Below are 21455 nucleotides of genomic sequence, written 5' to 3' on the forward strand. Positions count from 1 at the left end.
TATAAAATTCACTCCCAATAAAAAATTAGCAGGCATGCAAACAAGAGGAAAATATGACCCAAAATAAGAAAAATCAATCATTGAAAACAAACCCCAAAATGACACAGATAACTCTTTTAATGTCCTTTTTTACTATTTCTATTATAAATATATTAAGCAAGGTAGAGAAAAGAAATAGCATATTTTTTTTTTTTATTTTTTTTTTTAAATTTTTTTTTTTTCAACGTTTTTTATTTTATTTTTGGGACAGAGAGAGAGACAGAGCATGAACGGGGGAGGGGCAGAGAGAGAGGGAGACACAGAATTGGAAACAGGCTCCAGGCTCCGAGCCATCAGCCCAGAGCCTGACGCGGGGCTCGAACTCACGGACCGCGAGATCGTGACCTGGCTGAAGTCGGACGCTTAACCGACTGCGCCACCCAGGCGCCCCAAGAAATAGCATATTAAGGAGAGGCATGAAAGATTTAAAAAAAAATTTCCATAGGCAAAAATACATTAGGTAAGATTAACAGCAAATTAGTGAAGAATAAGTTAGTGAACTTGAAGGCAAGGCAACAGAAACTATCCAAATTAAAGACAGAGAAAAAAGACTGGGAAACGTATAAAACATTAGTAAGCTGTGGGTCAACTTCAAGCATAGTAATATGCTTATAAACTGGGAGTCCCAGAAGGAGGTAGGAGAGCATGGAGTATAGAAATTTTATTTTAAGAAATAATAGCGAAAATTAAACTATATAAATATACACACATCCAATAAGTGCAACAAACCCCAAGCACAAAAATCATGAAGAACACCACACCAATGCATATTGTAATGAAACTGCACAAATTTGATGACGAAAACCTTAAATTAAAAGCAGCAGAGGTTTTAAAAAATTACAAAGGAACAAAGATAAAAATGACAAGAGTTCTTTTCAGGAACCACACAATCCAGAGAGCAGTAGAGCAAACAACACTTTTAAAACCAGAATTTTAGGGGCACTGGGTGGCTCAGTCAGTTAAGCATCTGAGTCTTGATTTCCTCTCAGTTCATGATCTCATGGTTTCATAGGTTTGAGCCCCATGTCAGGATCTGCACTGATGGCACAGAGCCTGCTTAAGATTCTTCCCCTCTCTCTGCCCCACCGCCCCCACCCCCTACTCACTCTCTCTCCGTCTTTCTCAAAATACATAAATAAACTTTTTAAAAAACTAGAATTTTATACCCAGCCAAAATATCTTTCGAACATAGAGTCAAAAATCTTTCTCAACAAGGTGGGGCTGTACACATTGCTGAAAGTATTTTGGATTTTTGTCTTCAAAGTAATAGTAAAGCCACTAATAGACTCTGAATGGTGAGACTTGCATTTTAGGAAAAACACATTAACTTTTGTTAAGAACAGATTGAGCTTGGGGGCCAGGGGGCCACACATATGTAAGAGCAAAGGAGCATAAACTTGTTCAAAAAACAGGATAACATTGATTGGGCTGGTAGAAGTGGGTATGAAGAATGGTAGACTGATTAGAAAAATATCTAGAAGATAATTATTTGAAGACTTGGTGCCTGGATGTGAGGTGTGAGGAAGAGGAAGGAATCAAGAATGATTCCTGTTCCTGACATGAGCAACTATACTTACATATAATTTTATCTACCTGAAAAATAATGTAAATCAATTATACACTATCAAAACTGTAACTGAAACCCACAAGAGTAAACTATTCTAAATACTGCATTTAAACTAAAGAATTCACTGTGTAAAAATGCAAATAAAAACCAAATAGCACTTTTTTGTAGGAGAGAAAGATACAGGCATAAGCATTCTTCATCTGAAATTTGCACTGAGCTCAATCTTGCATTGACACAGTTGCTATTGTTCCTTATAGAAAATAGTAAAAGCATGACTTCTATGAGCCATTTGATGAAACACTAAAGTGCCTTTACAAAACAGTTCCTTCTACAGGCAAATCACTATTATGGGGGGGGGGGGGTACCTTTAAAAGTAATTATAACTCTCATGAGGCATTTAAAATGGCAAATTTTTGGTAATCCCTCCTAGTTCAGCAACCTTGCTTCCTGTGTTTCTGTCTTCACAGGAATCTATTGGTGAAAGATTTTTAAAAGGTTTTAAATAGTAACAACAAAGGTTTGTCATGGATTTATAAAGTGCTGCGTACTATTATGTTGTACTAAGTACCTTACATGATAATCTCATTCAACCTTAAAAACTCTATTAGGTGGTAGTTATCCCCATTCAACAGATAAATTGAGATGCAAAGAGGTTAAGGAATTTGTCTTACATTATGAAGCTAATAAGTGGCAGAGCTAAGGATATAAAACCAGAGAGGGCTCACCTCAATCCCTGGGGACTCTTGAGAAATTCATCTTTAAACTTCAAAAATCTTCCTGCACATTAGAATATGTGTAACTGGTATACTGATTTTGTGTGGTTACATTCTTTACATGTAATAACTAAGTTTCTAAATTATTTCCTTTTAAAAATTCACAAAAGGGATTAAAAGTACACTTATCATGTGGTGAGCATTGAGTAATGTCTAAAATTGTTGAAACATTATAATGCATGCCTACAAATAGCACTGTATGCTAACTGTATTTCAATTAAAAATAAGATAAAATTGGGGCGCTGGGTGGCTCAGTCAGGTAAGCGGCTGACTTCAGCTCAGGTCATGATCTCGCGGTTTGTGAGTTCGAACCCCACAATGGGCTCTGTGATGACAGCTCAGAGCCTGGAGCCGGCTTCCAATTCTGTGTCTGCCTCTCTCTGCCCCTTCCCAGCTGGCACCCTGTCTCTGTCTCTCTCAAAAATAAATAAACGTTAAAAAAATAATTTAAAAAAAGATAAAAGAAAAATTAATAAATTCTCATCCTTAAAATGTTCAGACTTTCAATTTGCCTCAAGAAAGTCTTCAAAGCAGATAAACTTAAAAAGCAAGAATTAGGGGCGCCTGGGTGGCACAGTTGGTTAAGCGTCCGACTTCAGCCAGGTCACGATCTCGCGGTCCGTGAGTTCGAGCCCCGCGTCGGGCTCTGGGCTGATGGCTCAGAGCCTGGAGCCTGTTTCCGATTCTGTGTCTCCCTCTCTCTCTGCCCCTCCCCCGTTCATGCTCTGTCTCTCTCTGTCCCAAAAATAAATAAACGTTGAAAAAAAAAAAAATTAAAAAGCAAGAATTATATGTAGACTATGAGAATTTTCACGAACATATGTAGACACGTGTGTGTAACAGGGGATGCTGATAGAGAATCCAAATCATCAAAGGCATAGCTTGGCTGAGTACAGACACCACGGACCTGAAAGTGTGCTGAGGGTTGGCTATGTTAAGTTGTACAACAGGGGCGCCTGGATGGCTCAGTCAGTTGAGCGTCTGACTCTTGATTTTGGCTCAGGTCATGATCTCACAGTTGATGAGTTCAAGCCCCACACTGGGCTCTGCACTGACACTGCAGAGCCTGCTTGGGATTCTGTCTCCCTCTTTCTCTGCCCCTCCCCTGCTGGCTCTCTGTCTCACAAAATAAATAAAAATAAACTTTAAAAAAGAAGAAGAAAGCTGTACAACAAACCATTAATGCTATCACGTAGTACTGTGATAGGAAACAGCTCAGACGATTTGTGTGGAAACCATGTTGTATGATGGACATGAAGGACTGCACACACTTAAACTTTCTCGTGCTCAATTACATGGCATGTTATATGCATGACTCTTTCATCAACAACCACAGAGTTACTAGGATTAACTTCAGAATTGTGAACTCATTAAAATTTCTCTGTAGCTGAGCAGAAACTCACAATTTAAAAGGTTTTTTTTCTCTGCCACAACAAAAAAAGCCTAGAAACTGAAATTCTCCAATAAAGTTATTTTATTTGGGTTCAACCTAAAATAGTTTAAATTTGATCTTTGTTAGAGAAAAGAAATCTCCAATTGTATAGACTTAATAAAAAGTACTGAATTTGCCACTTCCAATAGAGGATAGTTTCTTCATGCTTTGGGCATCTACCATTAGTAACCCAAAAGACTACTTGTAGTAAATATGTCACAGCACTGAAATGCCCAAAATCAATTTCCTAGCTTAGAAAGTTGCCCTTATGTTACCATAACACACAATAGTCTCCTGACTATTCATATTGTTTGAAAACCATGAAAACACAGTTTTTGGCATGCATGCCCAGTTGGAAAAGGATTTGTTCCTCTGAAAACACCATTCACAAGACTAGGCAGAGCTGAGGGCACCTCTGTGTGTGAACAAGCAGGTAGGTATCTCAGGGTTTCTGCAGCCGTCTCCTTCCTTAATGGGTAAGTACCGGTGCCAACAAGGGGAGAGTCCAGGCACATGACTCAGCTTATGACTTAATTTTCCACAGCTAAGAAAAGAAAATCACCAAAATAAGTTAGTTTTAAGACAAACAGTTGGGGTTTACAGGTCCACTTACATGACTATGAACCAAGAACCCTTTACATAAGAACAGTAGCAACTCTAGAACACCATAGAGGAAAAACCATCTAACAATTTCTAGGGTCAAAAATGACATACTGCAGTTCACGGGTTTTGGGTATGCACTCATTCTGCCTCTCAGAGGCAGACCCTTCCTCAGCCCATGCTGTTAGATTAACATGAGATTCAAACTTGATTTTTCGTTCAAGAGCAGTCTATTGTACTTGTGTCAAATGAGAAAACTTAAGCTAAGAACTTAGCCCGTGCACCGCCATCAAAACGTGTATTTCTTTACCTGAAGAGTTATTTCCACACCAGTCCCCTAGTCTGTCTGTCTCTCGCTCAATCACAGATGCGCACAAACACACACACACACACACACACTCACAGGGTGAAGAGCAAGGATTATTATATTTAGTAAGACTAAAGCAGATGCCACAGAGTACTAGTCACACTTACTCTTATATTAAATCCTAGAAGATCACTTATAACACCTGAGACAGCAGAAAGGATAACTACTCGTGTGATATTGTAGATTAAGGGATTCATTGTCAGTCCATAGAGTCTAAACGGTGTGTCCAGCTCCTACAAAAAACATGAAAGAATGGAGATGAAATACATGGCCTATCGATGGCCACCAGTGATTTCTGGGCTGGTTTTTAGGTCTTGGGTACGGATGAGTGTGTAAGGCCTTCCTTCATGTTCAACAGCTGCTTTCAAAAGACCTATAATGGACTCTCACCTACTTTCCACTAGCTAAGTGTTTAAAGGTGGGTTCAAGCAGTATGTTGTGAATTTTTTTTTTTAAATATAATTTGAAAAATGAGACAGACATCAGCAATCATCAGAACCTGGATAACAAGATGAGAAATTTTTTCTTACATAGTCAGGAACCCAAAACTATCAACTTGACATTGTGAATGTACACAGCCCAGCAGCCATCTGTTACGAGGGTCTTCTCCCATAAGTACAGCATTGATTTCATTTAAGTGCTAGTGAAAGTAGATCACAGGATATTACTTACTTTCAATAACTTGGTGGACAGCTTTAATACATTATTTACTAGAGTGAGCTGTTCTTTCTTATTAGGCTTTTTTTCCATCTTAAGATATAAATTAATCTAAGGAAAAAAAGAGAGATCAAGGCAAATGTCACAGAAAAAGATAGATATACTGCACTAAGTTTGGCAGATTCGAAAGTAATATTTTCAAATAAAATAAATTTGAAAATTCCTGCAGTTATTTCTACAAAACACATATGGCACATACCCTACTCTCCAGCCCATGCAGTCACAACTGACAAAGAAAAGCCAGTTCGTGAATAAAAAAAAAGTAGGGGCGCCTGGGTGGCTCAGTCGGTTAAGCGTCCGACTTTGGCTCAGGTCATGATCTCACAGTCCGTGAGTTCGAGCCCTGCATCGGGCTCTGTGCTGACAGCTCAGAGCCTGGAGCCTGCTTCGGATTCTGTGTCTCCCTCTCTTTCTGACCCTCCCCCGTTCATGCTCTGTCTCTGTCTCAAAAATAAACATTAAAAAAAATTTAAAAAAAGTAAATATGAAGCAATTTATCAAAACAATGAAAAGTGTAATGTTAATTATAACTTAACAGTTAACATGTGAACTTTTTTAAGTTCAAAAGCTCTACCTACTCATTTTGGTGACACCCACATAATATAACATCCTCATTAAACATTAATGAAACATAAGAAGATAGCTGCTTTTAACTTGTTAATTCTTTATTTTTTCTCCTATAGGAAATATTCTCCCACTATAATTCTCAGGCAAAAGAAGAAAATCTAATGATACCAAATGTATTTATGTAAAATTTATGGATAACCATGAAATCAAAACCAAATCCAAAAAAAAAAAAAACAAAAAACCCTTTATACTACTCTATCTTTATAAGAAACATTTCCCAGTCTTAATATCTATTCCCATACTAAAGAGAAAGTATTTTCTAAACTTTGAATGTATGGCTGATACAGAAGAAATTCAAGAGCTTATTAAAAACATGCTTAAATGACAAGTACTATAAAGATCTAATACTTGATGCAGAATATGAGACTTAAAGCATGCTCCATTATCACGAATAAAGATACCTTTAAAATATACAAACTACTTTCAATCCATTAGATCTTAATTCTTACAATCCTGGGAGCTGGTGGGGAAGATTATAAACCCTCATTTTATAAGGAGGAAATAATTATATAGTAGCAAAGTCACCTGTAAGGTCATATAGCTAGAAAGTGCTATATCTAGACTCAACCCTGAATCTTCTGCACAAATCTTATGCCATCTCTAACCACAGAACTAAATTAACAAGAACCAGTCGTTACCTGTTCCGTAAGTAATATTGAAACATTGCTGTATTTCTTATTGGTTTCAGACCCCAATGAGGCCAGACGCAGTAAGAAAAGTAGTAAAGCTGTTTCCCAGATCAAAAACTCCCAATTATAAGCATCATTCAGGAAAGTTTTATGCCCTTGCAGAACCTATACAAAGAACCGACAAAAAGTTAGGTTTTTCATTTGTCTCAAAATCTATAATTACTCCTTTACTCTAGCAACTTAAAAAGATTTACAAGTTACCAATATTTTATACTCAAAGCAGAATTTTAATACTCCTATAAAGCCTTATCTATTTAATCCCTACCTATTTCTCTAGGTTTCCTAGACTTTTTCCAGACAGCAAAGGAGGAAGTAGCAAAGGAGGAAAACATAGAAGTAAAATCAGACAAACACATTTCCAGCCTTTTAACCACTCATGTGCCCACTCACAATTATATGGTGACCATTTTTCAGTGTTAAATTCACATTATCACTAGTCGGCCTTCCTAAGACATGTGGCCCATCCTACTGGTATGACTTGAAAACCCTGAGGATCAATTCTTTACTCCATTTTAGGATCCAAGTAACAACAGCAGCAGCAGCTACCATTTATCAAATGCCTATTATTACGTGTCAAGTTTGCTAGTAAAAGTTGTGTTTTTTGTTTGCTTCAAAATTTACTCAAGCAGCCTGAGGTAAAGTGGAACACACTGGAAAATATACAGAGAATCCTCACAGAAACCAAATGCTGGCCTTTTGAAACCAGGGAGTCACAGCGCAGCTCTCCTCTCTGTCTCTCTTCCTCAAGGGCCATTTGGGCTCCCATCTCCACTCCTCTTAGTTAATTCTGTTGCTTTGCATGACCCTTGTTTACTGCTCCCTGCAAGTTTGGCTCGCTCCAGCTTTGGTTTCCCATAACACCCTACTGACCCTCTCTTCTCCAAAGGCCACCAGTGATATCTCAGGTTTTCAGTCCTAATTTCTAAAATTTCTAAATTCTAATTTCTAAATTTCTAAATACGTTTGGCTTAGTCTGGGTCAGGTGTTTACCCCTGCCAATCAGTTATAACTAGAGTAGGAAAGTAACAGTTAGTAGCAACCTAGGCCCACCTCTTCAGCAGGGTGGATTGTTGTGCGGCAATATACAACACACAAACCACAGCCAAAAAATCAAACACAAAGAAAAACTCTTAAAACCAGCCAGAGAAGGGGTGCATGGGTGGCTCGGCTGGTTAATCGTCCAGCTCTTGGTTTCAGCTCAGCTCATGATCTCATGGTTCATGAGTTCGAGCCCCACATTGGGCTCTGCACTGATGGTGCGGGGCATGCTTGGGATTCTCTCACTCTGCCACTCCCACGCATGTTCTCTGTCTTTCAGAATAAGTAAATTTTAAAAATTGAAAGAAAAAAAAATAAAAAAAAAACACCACAGAAAAAGGACATTACCTTTAAAAGAGCAGCAAATAAAACTAACAGCTGACTTCTCAAGATAAAACATGGAAATCAAAAGGTAACAGAATCCCAAAAGTATTGAAAGTAACTGGCAACCTAGAAATGCATACTCAGTGAAAACATCCTTTAAACAAGAAAGCGATAAAAGACATTTTCAAACATACTAGAACAGAATTCATAACCAGATTCTTCAAACAGGAAGAAAAAAATCCCAGAAAAAAACACAGAAATGCAAGAACTAATGAAAAGCAATGAAAAGGGTAAATGTGTAGGTAAATATAAATGAATAACTGAATACAAAAAATAATCATTATATCTTGTGGGTTTAAAACATATGTAAATATTGGGGTGCCTGGCTAGCTCAGTCAGTAGAGCATGCAACTCTTGATTTCAGGGTTGTAATTTGAGCCTCACATTGGGTGTGGAGCCTACTTAAAGAAATAAGTCAAATAAATACAAGAAAATATATGTAAAATTTTAAGTAAGGATACTAATAATGGGTGAATGGATAAATGAGATAAAGTGTTCTAAGGTCCTAGCATTATCAAGGAAGCAGAAATTAATAATTTATTAGACTATAATAAGCTAAGGATGTATATTGCAATCTCTGAGGTAAAAGTACATATAACAAGTAGTTAAAGAACATATAACACGTTAACAAAGAGGATTAAATGGAATATTACAGAATACTTGATTCATAAAAGATGCCAAGAAAGGAGAGAGAAAGAAAATTTAACAGGTAGACCAAATAAGAAATAAACAGTATTTGTATCTGTGGTAATTACATTAAATGTAAATGAGCCAGACAATCTAAAACACTAAGACTTTCACAGTCCGCAGCTGGATTAAGGAACAAACAACCAAAAAAAGGATATGCTGATTACAGAAGCCAGGACTCAAATATGAAGACAAAATAAACGAAAGGGTGGACAAAGATATAATATGCAAAAACGAATCAAAAGACAGCTGGTGTGGTTAAATTAATATCAAATAGAGCAGACTTTAAGTTAAGAAACATTAGAAACAGAGACATTTCAAAAGGCCATGAAAGATTAAGCCTGACACTTTTCCAGGTTAAAAAAGACTAAAGAGGGGTGCCTGGGTGGCTCAGTTGGGTAAGCATCTGACTCTTGATCTCAGCTCAGGTCTTGGATCCACCATCACAGTAGACGTGAACACGCCTCTGTCAATGGTCAACAGAATAAGCAGACGAAAAAAACATGAGTAAGGATATAGAAGATGCCGCGATGGAATAAACTTGGACTAATTTACCTAGCGAGGACATTGCTCCCCAAGACAACAGAATACAAGTTCTTTCAAAGTGCTGATGGAGATTTAATGAAACTGACCATATGCCAGATAATAAAGCAAGCCTCTACAAATTTCAAAGGAGTAAAGACATTCAGAATACGTTCTCTGAACACAGTAGAATTAAGTTAGAACTCAATAAATGGAACACTACAAGCTACGGCTAGAACTTCTTGTAATGAAGAAAGCACAGAAGTACCCCCTTACCCCAAAAAAAAGGTACAGGGGCCCATCAAAAGTATGCAGGAAGGGGCTTCAAGGGTCTCCCACTGGCCAAATCTGGGACAATTTAGACATCAGAACAAATAGAGTAAATAGATTATACCCAATAGATTTACCCAAATAGGTCATAATCTATTGGGTAAAAATCAGAATATATGAGTCCATAATGAAACCAAGAAGAAACAAGGGAAAGGTCAACCACAGAGTGACAACTAACAGATGTGGAAGGAAAGATGGTGTTAGAGAAATCACTATTTTGTAACCCTCGTGGTATGGTAGATTTATTATCAAAAACTGCCAACTAAAATTAGAGTCATCTTAGAATCTTAAAGGATTCAGAATTATTTTATTCTAATTTCAAAAGTAAGTAAAATTAAGTATTCAAAATAGCATGCTGGTGCCTTGATCCTGAGAAATAAATTTCTGTCATACACACACACACATGCACACACACACACACACACACACACACACACACACACACACACACACCTAAAACAGATAGTGAACCTTATTAGAATTTCCATTTTTCATTACAACAGATATGAAATGTTTACCTGGGCACAACAAATGAAAGCAATGGAAAGTGTCAGTAAGAAGACTGAAGATACGACGACATCAACTGAGCGCTGTGGACCCCGTCTCTGTGGAGTGAGACATATAGGTTAATATTTAAGATTACACTTAGAGACAACAGTGGCCCTCAAATCATTCACATTCTGAGTTTTACAACATTAATGTGAAAATAAATGTTTATAAGAAGTTTCTAGCCCAGTATTTTAACATAGTTCGGACACGTTTAATTTTAAGCATTGAAATTCATGCTGTTCCAAGTTAAGGCTGTGAGTTATTCACGAATGTATTTCCAGCTAAAATATTTTCCAAAAAGTCAGAAAAAGATGCAATTTTCAACTTATCGCTCTGCCCTAGGAATTTAGATTTTCTTTTCCCTTCCTAAGCTCTCATTTACTCACCTCTAACAGCTTAGGAGATAGATCATTTCCAACTTGCTGTCCAGCACGTCTGTCTGTCAGCCACTGATATGATCTGTCTGGTTCACAGAACTACACTACCCATTGAGTATCTGCTGCCAGAAATTTCAGTGAGCAGGCTTTCTGCATATTCCTGCACATATTCCATCGTCAAATGAAACTCACCTTGAGAAAGGAGCGCAGTGATAACCATATCTTAATGTTCTCCACCTTTTTAAGTCTGAAATGAGGTATTTCATATTTCCTAGCCTTCCTGGCAGAAGTAATATGGCTGAAGAGTTTTGCAAATAAAAATCTCTAGAGGAGGTTTAAAAAAATCACAAAGTAAAATATACATGTTTGTCTCTGAGTATATGTTTATATGATTGTAAATAATATTCCCATATATTGGAAGCATATAAAAAATAATAAACAGATGAAATTCTAATCAGTGATCACTTAGACTAAGCTAATAGCTCATTATCCTGTTACTTCCAAATCATATTCTATAGTAATGTCTTTGTATATATGCCTTTGTAATATGGTACACTTGACATTCTCAAGGAATATTCTTTGGAGACCTTTGTGAATCCCCGACCTCACAAACAAAATTGTTTATCTGAATTCTGGTTTAGTTCCAAATTAAATTTCCATTCAAAATCACATTCTTTTGGACATGAAGACATATCAAGTCTCCAATTCTTCATTCTTACCGAAATTCAATGCATTTATTTCTCACTTAACCATTGCCTACACAAACATTTTCACTTTGAGAATTACTACATATGTTATGGGCAAACAAGTGCAGTATTGAGACACAGGTGCTGTGCAGTCAGCTAGGCTCACTCTCTGCCTAAGCCACTTATTCCTACCCGTGAGCTCAGCGAAATCTCAGATTACAACATGTTATTTGTGATTAATCGATATCACAAGTGTTAAACCCACAAACACCAAAAGTTTGCTCATCAATCCTTCATTGTCCACATTAACTTCTGGAGAGAGAACAAATCAATAGAACAAAAACAACTCGGTGGAATATCATATACAAAAGCAGAGGCGAGAAACTTAATTTTCTACTGACCTGTTTATATGTTCTTTCCGCCACACACATCATGAAAAAAAAAATCCAAGTAAGACACAATCGTTCAAAAAAATTAATCATAGACAAAATAATAATAGGTGTAACAGGTGGTGCCCCACAAAAGAGAGTCATGATCTCCTCAGCTGAAATAGACTTTAGCTGGTCAAAACTCTTCTCACGGAAAAGTCGATGTAAAAAAGGGAAAAATGCTAATCCAATGGTGACGACATTTCCCAGCATCTGATAACCTACTCCTTGCTGATACGCATTAACCTGAGAATTAATTTAAAACGTCGCGTCGTTATTACACAGTTAAATGGAGTTATGAAGCAGTTTTTATCGACTACTATTTAGATTATTAAAAACGAAATCTGTTTCGAATCTAAAAGAAGTACAAAGAAAAATGACGTATAGATTTATGACTCTTAGATTTTATTAAAAATTAGGCTTAGATAAGGAACATTCATAGAGTATACCTGAATAACTGATCATGTTCAGAGAACTTTGTAACAAAAAAAAAATATACTACCAAGTAAAGACACTAACCACAAAAATTAAAAAAATATATATATTCGTATTTCAAAAGCAGAGTCAGTGCTTTGATCACTGAATAGAGCCAATGAACAGCTGATCATAAACAGGTTTTTCAAAAAATCTGAAAACTTATGAAATCTTACCCTGCTCATGATGATGCCACTTATTTCCAACACAGACATATCCATCTTTTTGCACTCATTCCCTTCCCAGATTATTGCACTAACTCGATCAGAGGCAGGACTTGAGTTCTGAAGCCAGAATAAGTGGTTCTAAAAAGAAAAATATAAAACTATTTTCATCCACCCTTCTTTCTTCCCTCAGTTGGATTTTCTCCCCATTGTCCAGCTCCCAGGCCACATTTGCCAGTGTTAGACCTCATCATTCTATTCTCTCCTTCACAGAGCTCAATACCAATGACAAACCTCCACCATGCTGATCTCTGGTCCTTTTTTCTTCACTAAGACATTTTCTTACCTAGAGAGAGGCTAAATGTCTTCTGTAATGACGGAAAGTAGGATTCCATGATCTCCAAGGTGGCCTGGCTTCCCTCTCTAAATGTGTGGAAGTGAGGATAAGCTTGGTGTATTCATGGCATGTTAAGAAGGAAAGTATTTCTAGAGCAGCATGACTATACTGGAGGTAGCAGGAAATTAGCTAGGAGAGCTGCTAATAGGCCTTACAAGTTGCATGAATAACTGAGGAGTTAAGCCTTTCTCTGGTCTAATCAGGACACAGAAAAGCATAAAAAGCTCAAGAGGACAGGGGTGCCTGGTGGCTCAGTAGGTTAAGTGTCCGACTCTTGGTTTTGGCTCGGGTCACGATCTCATGGTTCGTGGGTTTGAGCCCCAGGTCGGGCTCTGCGCTGATGGTGGGGAGCCCGCTCAGGATACTCTTTCTCTCCCTCTCTCTCTGCCCCTCCCCTGCTCATGCTCTCAATCTCAAAATAAATAAATAAACATAAGAAAGAAACAAACAGACAAACAAACAAGCAAATAATCCCAATGGAGGAGGGAAAGCAATTAAAGGATTTTAAGGGGAATGGCATCATTCCAGCTGCAGCATGGAAAAGCAAAGGGAGCAGGCCCACAGAAGCTGCTATAATGATCCAGATAGCAGCCAATGACGGTCCACCCCAAGCAGGGGAGACACAAGTAGACAGACACAGATATTCAGTGGAGTCAAGAGGACATATTAGAAACACACTAGAGAGGGTGGGGTCAAGAACCACTCCAAGGATGGGGCACCTGGGTGGTTGAGTCGGTTAGGCATCCAACTCTTGGTTTTGGCTCAGGTCATGATTTCATGGGTCCGTGAGTTTGAGCCCCACATTGGGTTCTGTGCTGGTGGCACAGAGTCCGCTTGGGATTCTTTCTCTCGCCCTCTCTCTCTGCTCCTCCCCGACTCACGCTGTCTCTGTCTCTCTCAAAAGTAAATAAACTTAAAAAAAAAACAAAAAAAGTAAATAAACTTAAAAAAAAATAAAAAAAAGAACTACTCCAAGGTTTCTGCCTTAGGCGGTCAGTGGTGGCATTCAAAAATATGGGGATAAAGGAAGAACAGGATAGATAGGGTAATTGGGAAATGATGAATTCCTTTTGATATGGTTTCATGTTACCTAATTATGCTTATATATGCCTTAAAATTATACTGAAAATCCCAAAAGTGCAAAGGAGGTCAAGATTATCAGGATGTCATGTATAACTACTGAGGGCTAATGTAATTTAGATGAATCTTCAGACTAAATGTAAAGAATATTTAGATTCAAACTTTGACAGCAAAATTGAAAGAAGCTTAAAGCTTTAATAAGAAAATGTATGTTGTTTCTGGTTAGTTTTAAAAAATTGTATACATTTAATGAAGCAGGATTTTTTAATGAAAATGTGTAACCTAAATCAATGGTATCCTAGAATCAAGAAAATTCAATGATTAAACAAATGAATATCCAGAATCCAGTATTTGTAGATCACTGTGGAAATATTTAGCCTAAAGAACAACAAAAAAAGGAAGAATCATGATCATTGTCACCAAACATCTGAAATGTTGACTTGAGAACCACTTCTTAACCATTCAATCTATCCAGCAGTGGAGAAAGCTCTCTCATGAAGTTAACAATCACTCTGGCTCCAGAAGTACTTACACAGAGGCCACTGATAATCTGATGGCGATACTAATAATAATGCTAACATTTATTAGGTGCTTACCCTTTGCCAGACATTGTGCTAAGCACTTTATATTATCTCATTAGATATATCACAATAGTCCCAAGAAGGAGTAATGATGATTACCATGTAAGAATTCCTACATTGCTTGGAAGGTTCAAATACCTTCTAAGGAATCTCCAATTCCAGGTTCTCTGATTTTATGATATTAATATAAGACCTAAAATTAAAAGCACCACTTGGTTTATACATTACTAGAGAAGCAAGTAATGCCATTTCTTAGTAATTCACACATAACGCTGCGATGTCGCTGAAAATATGAGGTTGATATACCATTCAAACAACACTCTGCTCACGTAAAATGAACATTAAGGATCATTCTAAGGAAAATAATGAGAAAAAGTGTTATGAAGAACAATTCATGTTAGGGCAATTCCAGAGTACCTGCCCCTGAGTTCTAATTCCAACGTCTTCACTTACAAATTATGCTCGATTTCCTCATCTCTACATTAGAGATAATAATAGTATCTACCTCGTTCAATTATTGTAAAGCCAAATGAGATAATACGGCCCCTGGCATGTGTAGGTATACAGTAAATATTGGCTACCGTCACCTTTACAGACCTGCTGAAAAACATCTTCTTTGGGATCACGTTTGGTCCCTGAATGGAGGGTGTTCACATGGGCCCCCTCACTGTCACTGGTGACAGATGACCGGCACTCTGGGCCATGCAGCAGGTCATCCCATAGCATATCCTCGGTCTCTGAGTCATGGCGGGTGCTTTCTGAGTCTCTTCTAGACATGGTCAGGCTTCGAGAGCCACCACTCATGCCAGACCTTGAGCCCTTTAAAGGGAAACAGAAAAAAACTATCTATTTTTTTCATTCATTTTTAAAAACAATCATATATCTGAAACAAAATTAAAGCAAGTTATCTGTGGTGATGGCTGGCAAGCTCCCGTAAACTTACCCCCAAATATTCACCTGTTCATAAGGCTTCACATAACAATAATACATTTTAAGATATAAATGTTAAACCCTGTGTGACTCTCTAACAAGCAGGGCTGTAAAAGGACTCCCTCTAAGAACTGACTGCCAAATCATCAGGCTGTTTGACTGGAATGCCCTGGATGACAGTGACCTCTGCAAGCCCCTCCGGAGGGCCTACCCTGGAAAGGTGTGGCAGAGCCTTCTGACCTTCCCAAAGTGTCCCCTACTCTAAATACGGCGAGCGTGACTGCAGATCTAGTCGTGTCCCGGGGCCCGGCCAACCACGGAAAGGACAGTCAGGCTGAGCAGAGGCTGCGCGGTGCAGCTCGCCTGCAGCATAAACAGAAACACGAATGTTTTCCCACGCCCCCAACTGCCTTGTCAATCAAAACAAAAACCATCTACCACCATCTGCCCCATCCCCCTCTGAATTATAATATTCCAAATATACAATATCCTATTAGCTGCATGATGAGATTTGCTGCTCGTCTCTCAGGGGTCCTTTCTCAAAAATTTATCTTCATCAGCATCAGTGCCACTTACAAAGGAATGATACTTAAGAATAAACTCTATATTCCAAGTAAATATGAGGGAGCCTTCTTGTCATCTGGGGATTGAGGAAGCTCTTGCCTGCAAAGCATCAGATCATCTATGATACTTTCAAGATCAGAGTCAAAGTGAAACAGAGCTCCTTCTCTTCGTGGGGGTGAGCAGCCAGAGAGGTAGACAGACAACTGACGGCAGGGGAGGCCAGGAAAATAGAACCACTACGTCAGGACAATCAATAAAAAAAGCAGTGGGTAAACTTATCACACTCAGGAATACACCCTGAACAATGACCTCTCAGAAGGATACAATACCTGACTGAAAGCTGCCGATTCAAACTCTGATTCAGCCAGACTATCTGAATCCCGTGCAATGTGACACCACTTGGTGGTGGTTTTCTTTACCTGCCAAAAATCAAGCCAGTAAACAATAGGAAAACATGTCAAATATCTTGTTAGTATTCAGTGATTTAGGAGTTAATGCCTATACTTTTACAAACTAAAAATTACCTGAGTGTTTAGGTGCCTAGAAAGTATTGACTTTCTATTCTTAACTTCACAGCCGTTGTCACTTGAGGCCCCTTCCACACTCCTGCGCAACATCATCATCTGTGTCCGGGCTTCACCGTCCTCCTCGCTTGACAGATCATCTGAAATCCCATTACCCAGATGCCTAAAAGCCTCCTACAAAGAGAACAGCAATTTCTCCCCAGGGGACAGCCCAAAATACTCTAGTAAGCGGCATGTGTAAAAACAAAAAAACAGGTAAAAACTAAGAAATGGTAAAGGTAACCCAAAACTGAACAAACCTATATCTTACTTGGTGTCAATAAAAACTCTCTTGGCACTAAGCAGCCTAAACGGTGAGGCAGTATTATGTAGAGAGGTTGGAAGCGCAGGCGTGAGTCTGAATCAGAGCCCTTTGACTTCCTGGCCACGTAACCTGAGGCAAGTAACTGAATCTCTGGGGCTCCTTTTCCTCAGAGGAAAAGGGATGATAATAAAAGCACCTATCTCACAGAGCTACCGAAACAATTAGATGACTTACTACACATAAAGCACTTAGAATAGTGTCTGGTTGCAGTAATGACTCAAACAGATTAGCTATTTTTGTAATTACTAAATGCCACAGTCTAACAAGTGAGAAGATATTTCAAGACTATAAAATGTAGTTTTAGAGATAAAACATCTGTGCTAAAGCTAGAAAATAGCTTCCCAAACCCTATTATATTATCATTGCATCTCTGGAATATGACACAGGAGCCTCTACACACAGATCCGTTGATGAAATCGACCAGCCTACTCCTAAGGCTGGGTCAGTAGCCTATCAAATAACAAGGTCTAGTCCCAGAAATTAAAAGAATAAACTACAGTCTTCGCGTGTTACTCTCCTTTTCATGTCCTGTGGTTTTACATTTCACTTATTTGTTAAGACAAATTACACAAACCTGTTAGTATCTATTTGATACCTCTAGCAGAGTCTAAGAACAGGAACATTTTATGCAGGAAAGAAAAGATTTTGCTATATATACTCATCTAAATCTTACCCTATGGCACTTTTCTCCATCTGAAAATTTTGCTTTCTCTTTTGTTTGCCACATTCTAATCTCTGGTCGACACTGTCTCTTCTTAATGATAGGATGCAGACAACTTGGGTCATTATCAGTTTCAGTTCCTTTGTTACATATTAATTTCACTCTTTTAATCCTAATTTTAGAAAAGGAAAACAAAGATTACTAGCATGAACTATCTTTCACGAAATCACTTTCTTCTGAAGAATGTAATACACCTGACCCTTGAACAACACAGGTTTAAACTACAGGTTCCACTTATTCATGGACTTTTCAAAAAATACAGTACAGTATTATAAATGTATTTTCTCTTCCTTATCATTTTCTTAATAACATTACTTTTTCTTTACCTTACTTTATTGTAAGAATACAGTATATAATACATACAACACACACAATATATGCTTATTAACTATGTTATTAGTAAGGCTTCTAGTCAACAGGTACCTTTAACCACAGGCCAACTGTGTATTATTCTGTAAATCAAGAAAATGCAGAAATCCTATTTTTCAGGCTTCTAGCTTGCCTAAGGGTGTAGGAAGCCAGAATACAGGTATCGCTAGTCTCCAAAGACTCATCACAATTAATTTTGAGAGTAAGCCTCCTCTTTTCAGTTTTGCAAGCAGGTAGCTTCAGTCTTCTCCACTTTCCCTCTCAAACACAGTGCCAATGCCTACCTCACATCACCCATTTATGCCACTTCCTAGAATGTCTTCCCCTCACCTGTCCCTCAAAGCCCAGCAATTCTTGGCTCCTTCATGACTCCTGCTGATTACTTCACCCCTGAATTACTCTGTCTGCTCAACTACGTGGCCTTTCATCAGCACGTAATCACTTATAGTATTTTTACATTGCTGTGACTGTATCATACTCGTATCTTCCTATTTAGACAATAAAATCACTGAGAAAGGGGATGCCCAGTGCCCAGCACAATGTTCAACACAAAGAACCCAACACTTCAACTGAAGAGTGTAACCTGTCTTTAGCAAAGTAGGGGAATATACAAGCGTCCCCCCGCTTTTCTACAGTCCACATTGTGCCACTTAGCTTTTATGGAAGACTTACATTAACACCTGTCGTGTTAACCAAAAGAAACCTGAGGAGGATTTTTGCTTTTGCGAACAAAGGCGTAAAGTGAAACTAGCACTCAGTATTTGTTTCACCGCGAGCCATTATGGGAGCAGCGCGCCTACAAGCTGCCGGCCAGCTGCAAGAGTGGCCCCTGAGGGCCCCGTCCCTGGGAACTACACTCAGCATCTCAGCATCAAGCCGCCAGAGCTTCGAACTGTGTCTGTGAGCATCTGTGCTTCATCTCAATCCACTAGCAAGATGTGTCCTAAGGTATCAGAAAAGCCTAAGAGAGGCTATTTGGGGGGGGGGGGGTCTGAGAAGGCTCAAAAGTTTTTCTGCAGAAATTAATGGTAATTGCTTCTTCACTTTATTCCATTTTGACCCACGAAAGGTTTCAAAGAACACTCTGCTTTCGGAAAGTGGGGGAAATGTGTACTTCATCTTCAAAAAAAGGAACCGCAAGGGGCACCTGGATGGCTCAGTCAGTTAAGTGTCCGACTTTGGCTCAGGTCATGACCTCACAGTCCATGAGTTCGAGCCCTGCATCGGGCTCTGTGCTGACAGCTCAGAGCCTGGAGCCTGCTTCGGATTCTGTGTCTCCCTCTCTGCCCTTCCCCTACCCACACTCTGTGTGTGTTGTCTCTCTCTGAAAAATAAACATTTAAAAAAAAAAAAAGGAACTGCAAAAGAACTTTGTTTTTGAGTCATAATCATTAATATATGACAAAATAAGTCTTTCTTCAAGTCATACTAATGTTGTCCTGACCTGCAAAATCATGAAGAAGATAGAATATGTTTTGGATCCACTTCCCTTTCTGTCCTATAGCCCATCAACACCAGCCTCCTGCATCCCATTTCTAAAGAGGTATCAGCTTCCACACTGAAAAATATCTGATCTTTTTAAAATTCTTTTTTTCCCCTCAAGCTGTCAGCTAATATGGCTTAAAATATTTACCCTTTCCAAGTATTTATATTTCTATAATCTTGTGGTCTATAATTCTGTTAAAAATCAAACAGAATGAACTTTTATGGTAGAATACTGGACTTGTGGGTAACATGACAGTGGGGACACCTGGAGTAAACAAATCCTTCTAGAATCCTTAAAAATCATACCACAATTATAATATGCTTACACTGTATACTCCCAATCAGATAATATACTATGTTAACACTACTGTGAATACAAAATCAAGTAAAAATTCCAACATAAGCCTTCTCACCTGTTGCCAAAGAGACTGTCCCAAAATCCACCAATAAAGGGTATAGATTCCAAAGTTTCTACTCCTCTGACTTTATCAGAGGAGTTACTTCCATTTTCTCGGCTCCCGTCACCATTTACAGTTTTTCGTAATTTTCTACAAAAAAAAAAAAATTTCAACAACTTCAGATTATTCAAGAACTTGTATGTTTCTACCCAAAATATCCCTACAGAAAATGATAGCAATGGGTTACTACCTGAAATTAAGTATAGTGAACTTCTTGTAATGAGGATAAAATCATGCAAGAATGTTTCTGACTTAAGGGCAAAACCAGGTTCCAAACCAAAGTCCTATGCTATCATTTTGTTTAATATTTAAAGAAATTGAACTGATATCAAAAATATTACTAGAAAAAAATTTTTCACGTGTATGACCAAGAGTCTTTCCATGTACATTCAACACCACTAGCACAAAGAACAATGCCTTTAAATATGGATGTCAGAAATCTATCCATCTGACACATTTAATCAGAGAACACAAAATAACAGCAATTGATCACTTTGTATTGATACCCTAAGCAGTTAAAATACATATCTAAATCACCAAGATACACCATGGGATTTCCTAGAAATCATTAATTGCAAGGAATCCTCTCTTTGCAAAAAAAAATGGCTTGAAAATAACATTCAAAAATAAGAATAAATATGTTCAAATTCATTGCACCAAATGAAAAAAAAATCTTATTTGGTAATTGCTTAGGAAAACAAAAATTTACAGATATTCTGAGAAAAGATAATGTAACTTTTGGAAGGTAATATACCTAACATTTACCTTAAAAGCCTTTATAACAGTTCCAAAACTCACAGATGGCATATAACCAATAAAAACAAAGTGAATTCAATGTATAGAAAAGAGAAATTAATCTCTGTTAAAAGGTTAGAGCACTTAGAAATCCATTCTTTACATACAACTGGAAAAAAGTACAAATTTTACTAGCACTAGCCCAATGTACTAACATCCTTGTTTACATAGTGAATTTTCACCAAATTTTGATTGAGACTGAATGTCAAAAATTTTTTTTTCAAAATCACTGAAGTAAATTTTAAGAGTATAACTATTGCAGTATCAAATTTTTCCTTTTAAACAACTTTACTGAATGACAAAATCCCACCTGGGATTAAATAGGTCATGACAAGGTTTCTTAGCATCTGGAAGAAGAACGAAAAGAAAAGCATTCTTTTTTTTTTTTTTTTTAAGCCAAAAAATAATTTAAAAAAAATTGTAAACCAGAAGATTTTTTATTAATTTCATCAAAGATTTTCTAAGTCTGTTCAATGCCTCTCTCAGAAAACACAACTACAAGTGCAATTTCTTATCTTACCTTCTTCTCCGATTTCCATTGTTTCCCGATGGCCTTGTTATCTGAGTAGACACAATTTGACAGTGGACAGTTCCCATGAGTAACATAAGGCACAAGGGTCCAAGTACTTCGCTTACATTCACAATAGGCATCATAAAATATAACACGAGTGCTATAACTGAAAAGAAGAGGTTTCAAAATGTAAAACATCACGGCTCATTCTTTATGCCTAATCTTA

General features: G+C 37.8%; 1 protein-coding gene across 8 annotated transcripts in view; it reads right to left on the bottom strand.

Moving 5' to 3' along the window:
* PHTF1 (putative homeodomain transcription factor 1) overlaps positions 1 to 21455 on the bottom strand; it is a 91303-nt gene that overhangs the window by 28818 nt on the left and 41030 nt on the right. For 5 of the 8 annotated variants that reach the window (XM_086717878.1, XM_086717877.1, XM_086717876.1 and 2 more), the window contains 14 exons: positions 21239 to 21395; positions 19879 to 20013; positions 17564 to 17723; positions 16527 to 16700; positions 16332 to 16421; positions 15106 to 15327; positions 12463 to 12591; positions 11786 to 12058; positions 10891 to 11022; positions 10291 to 10377; positions 6761 to 6916; positions 5451 to 5546; positions 4886 to 5011; positions 3836 to 4355 (listed from right to left, as the gene is read on the bottom strand). In XM_086717878.1, coding sequence (XP_086574004.1) covers positions 4335 to 4355; positions 4886 to 5011; positions 5451 to 5546; positions 6761 to 6916; positions 10291 to 10377; positions 10891 to 11022; positions 11786 to 12058; positions 12463 to 12591; positions 15106 to 15327; positions 16332 to 16421; positions 16527 to 16700; positions 17564 to 17723; positions 19879 to 20013; positions 21239 to 21395 — 1958 coding nt within the window. In that variant the 3' untranslated portion in view covers positions 3836 to 4334. Of the gene's footprint in view, positions 1 to 3835; positions 4356 to 4885; positions 5012 to 5450; positions 5547 to 6760; positions 6917 to 10290; positions 10378 to 10890; positions 11023 to 11785; positions 12059 to 12462; positions 12592 to 15105; positions 15328 to 16331; positions 16422 to 16526; positions 16701 to 17563; positions 17724 to 19878; positions 20014 to 21238; positions 21396 to 21455 lie in introns of those variants that run through there. The other 3 variants (XR_015254997.1, XR_015254996.1, XR_015254998.1) reach the window with 1 other exon arrangement.

Source organism: Puma concolor, chromosome C1 (assembly GCF_028749965.1).
Source record: "Puma concolor isolate L17-30 chromosome C1, mPumCon1.1.hap2, whole genome shotgun sequence".
Lineage (NCBI taxonomy): Eukaryota > Metazoa > Chordata > Mammalia > Carnivora > Felidae > Puma > Puma concolor.